At 55.3% G+C, this 3,796-nt stretch overlaps 1 protein-coding gene across 2 annotated transcripts; it reads right to left on the minus strand.

The window, feature by feature from the left end:
* Window positions 1–243: 243 nt before the first annotated feature.
* LOC109923482 (zinc finger protein 235-like) lies at window positions 244–3,410 on the minus strand. 2 transcript variants are annotated; one of them, XM_048621251.1, is made up of 2 exons: window positions 3,351–3,410; window positions 244–2,397 (listed from the first exon to the last, which is right to left on the minus strand). In XM_048621251.1, exon 2 carries the CDS (start codon window positions 2,058–2,060, stop codon window positions 1,302–1,304), a length of 759 nt encoding a protein of 252 aa, XP_048477208.1. In that variant the 5' UTR covers window positions 2,061–2,397; window positions 3,351–3,410; the 3' UTR covers window positions 244–1,301. The 2 variants fall into 2 exon arrangements, with proteins under 2 accessions (XP_048477208.1, XP_020379102.1); XM_020523513.2 differs by having other exon boundaries at window positions 3,161–3,398.
* Between the last annotated feature and the right edge of the window lie 386 nt (window positions 3,411–3,796).

The raw sequence follows: 3,796 nt of genomic DNA on the forward strand, positions 1-3,796 counted from the left end.
GGTTAAGCGCAGGCAGGTGGGACTAGTTTGGGATTAGGCCCCACATGGACTGGTTGGACCAAAAGGTCTGCTTCCATGCTGTACGAATGGCCCAAGCTGGCTGGGTATGGTGGCAGGTCTGCAATGCTGAGCGACCCCAACAGTATGGGATCGATTCTGCAAAGACCCCACTCTTCTCAGCTCTGGCCAAAGTGCGGTGACCCCCCCCGACCCCTCCACCCAGACCCCAGGTTAAACCTGCGACATATCATTTCGCTGTGAAGGGAGGATAACCTCTGGGACTACAGCAACCTTCGCTTCACTTCACTTTCACCCCCTGGCGTTCCCTGGCAATTTGATTTCGCAAAGAAGGTGCGGCTGTGAAGAACGTGAGAGTCGGAAGGAAGTGTCAGCAAGGATTAAACGGCACTTTGGGGGCTCAGTTAGCTAGCTTGCGATGCAGTGCGATGTCAGCAGTGCGGGTTCAATCCCCACAACAGCTGTAGGATTATTCTTATCAACTCGCCTGAGGCACAGTGACCTTCAGGCTAAACCACCTTCTCTCACTAATGAAGGATATTATTAAGCTGGAGGGACCCTGCAAGACTGTGGCAACGTTACTTGATTTCTTAAAAATCAGTGCTTTCTAATTGGAAATGTTAATCGGTGGATACTTTCAGGCACTGCACTGTTCATTTTGTCCCAAAGGTGAACCTGAGGACGAGGTGAGAGTTCCTCATCTTATGGTTCTTGCTAAGAGTTCACGAATTAAGGGGAAAGATGCTAAATGGGACAAAGCAGTCCCAAAAATCACCAACGTCTCCAGAATACGAAACTCCAGCCGGTTACTGGGAACGTCAACGCCAGTGGAAAACAAACCAAACACTGTCAGACTTTGGGGGTTGGCATGGTGGCTCAGTGATTGGTGCAGCTGCCTCACAGCACCAGGGACCCGGGTTCAATTCCAGTTCTGATCGTGTGGCGCCCGCACGACATCCCCCCACTCCCGTCTCTGCCACGGGTTTCCTCCCAGAGTCCAAAGATGTGCAGGTTAGGGTGGATTGACCGTGCTAAATTGTCCCGTAGTGTTCTGGGGATGTGCAGGCTGGGTGGAATGGCCGTGTTAAATTTCCCATAACGTGCAGGCTGGGTGGATTAGTCATGCTGGGTTACAGGGACAGGGAAGGGGGTCGGTTCTGGGTGGGATGCCCTTTGGAGGGTCGGTGCAGACTTCGACAGACCGAACGGCCTCTTTCAGCGCCGTAGGGATTCTATCAACCACTGGATGTGACCAGCAGCCTCGAATAATCCACCTCCCGTGGTCACTTATGGACTCGCTGATGTGACAGAAGGTGCTGTGACTGAGTGAAGCCCTTCCCGCACACAGAGCAGACAAAAGGCCTCTCCCCGGTGTGGATGCGCCGGTGAGTCTGCAGGTGGGACGAGCGGGTGAAGTCCTTGCCGCAGACCGAGCAGGCGAACGGCCTCTCACCGCTGTGGATGCGCTGGTGGGCCCGCAGGTTCCACGAGTGGGTGAACCCGCTGCCACAGACCGGGCAGGAGAAGGGCCGCTCGCCGGCGTGGCCCCGCTGGTGCCGCAGCAGGTTGTTGGACTGGGCGAAGCCCTTGCCGCAGGCGGTGCAGGTGAACGGCCTCTCACCCGTGTGGACCCGCTGGTGCTTCAGCAGCTGCGACGAGTTGGTGAACCCCTTGCTGCACTCGGAGCAGGCGAACGGCCGCTCGCCCGTGTGGACCCGCTGGTGAGTCTGCAGCGTGGTGGACTGGGTGAAGCCCTTCCCGCACACCGAGCAGGTGAACGGCCTCTCGCCCGTGTGGACCCGCCGGTGGGCCGTGAGGTTGGACGAGCACCGGAACCTCTTCCCGCAGTACGTGCAGCTGAATGGCCTCTCCTCAGTGTGAGCCCGCTGGTGCGACTGGAGGCAGAAGGACTGCGCGAAGCCCTTACCGCACACAGAGCAGATGAATGGCCTCTCCCCGGTGTGGCTGCGGCGATGATTTTCCAACTGCGATGGATAGCTGAACGCCTTCCCACAGTCCCCACATTTCCATGGTTTATCCATGGTGCGAGTGCTCTTGTCACTCCCTCTGGGTTCGGATAACTCGTTAAAGTTTCATACACATACACACAGGTCACACGTACCACCCTGAATGGTCCAATGTTACTGAAGGCTGTGAACCTGGGTAATTGCACTGAAAGACTTTCACTTGGATGCCTTCCTGCTGTTCTGGTCTCACCAAAGTTTGAAAGCCAGCAGACAAAATGACAAACATTTTTCTTTCGATCCACCCTCAAAGGCCAGTGATATTCAGATGCCTAGGAATTGGCGTGACTCTTATACAACCTCAGCGTGCTGCTCAATTTGAGTATTTCATCTGTGAATCCTCTTTCTCGATACCCTGTCAAAAAGAGAGTTTGCAAAAGTTGCTTCTGCCAGTAGAACATAGAAATTCTAGAATCCCTAAAGTGTGGAAACATGCCATTTTGGCCCATCAAGTGCACACCAGCCCTTCAAAAAGCATCCCCCCTACGCTATAACCCTGCAATTCCCCATGGCTAATCCTCCTAACCTACACACCCCTGGAAGCTAAGGAGCACTCCAGCATGGCCAATCTGCCTACATTGTACATTTTTGAATTGTGGGAAGAAACCGGAGCACCTGGAGGAAACTCTCAGTCACAGGGAGAACGTGCAAACTCCATATGGACAGACAGTCACCCGAAAGTAGAATCGAACCCAGTTCCCTGGTGCCGTGAGGCAGCAGTGCTAACCAGTGAGCCACCGTGCCGTAACAGTTCCCACCGATTACCAACTGAATATTGAAAGCAATGCATGAGACTTTAATAGGTCATGCAACTGGGTGTAGAATGAATGAGTGGAGGTCTCACCTGAGAGAACAGCCTGCCCCTTTATGTCTAGCATGGGCTGCCCAAATAACGCAGCACCTAGGAGGTTCAGAGACCTTGGGTAGGGAGCAATGGACCATCCACTCCCTCACCAAGATGGCGACCAGGGCAACAAAATGGAGAGGAAGCCGCGTCCCATTTATCCCTTACCAAGATGGCGGCCGGGATAACAAAAGGGAATGAAGCCGCGCCCCACTTATCCCTCATCAAGATGGTGGTCAGTGCGCTGAGGGTGGTAGAGATTCCACCCAATTACCTTCCCTCACCAACATGGCGGCCATGAAGACCTGGGCTTGTCTCCCCCACCCTTCGGGGCGCCGCGGGGTAAATATCGAGCTCTTATTCAATGCCTCGAGCCTCCACGCCCCCGCCACTCCTGGTGTTTATAATAATCCTGAGGTTAATTCTCCACAGCCGTTCCCTTCTCCTCTCGTCCACCACCTCACCATCATCACCGGCCCGGTTCCGTTCCGCTCCTCCGCAGACCTTCTCCTCCCGCACCCTTGCACTGCGCATGTTCACACCGCCGCCGTGCCTGGGCCTGCGCACTTTCGCGCCAACCGTCCGGTGTAACGTCACTGGAGCCCAGTGTGCACGCACAGCGCCGGCACCGTCTGCGGAGCATGCGTCATGCCGGCCGCCGCCTTTCCTGCTCCGGACCTCTCCGCTGTAGGGCGCGATGCAGCACTTCGCCCGCGAGGATTGGGGACTCTTTGTGCAGCTCCATGGTTCTGCAGCTGCACTTGTAGAGTTATAGAGTCATACAGCTTGGAAACAGACACTTCGGTTCAACCGGTCCTTGCCTTGTTTGACCCACATCGCTCCAAACAATGAGAGACAACAAGGTGCAGAGCTGGATGAACACAGCAGGCCAAGCAGCATCATAGGTGCT

The sequence above is a fragment of the Rhincodon typus genome, unplaced genomic scaffold (assembly GCF_021869965.1).
Source record: "Rhincodon typus isolate 14 unplaced genomic scaffold, sRhiTyp1.1 hic_rhity00000258, whole genome shotgun sequence".
NCBI lineage: Eukaryota > Metazoa > Chordata > Chondrichthyes > Orectolobiformes > Rhincodontidae > Rhincodon > Rhincodon typus.

Coding starts and splice junctions, on each gene's coding strand:
- LOC109923482 (XM_048621251.1), bottom strand. CDS start 2,060: ATGGATAAACCATGGAAATGTGGGGACTGTGGGAAGGCGTTCAGCTAT.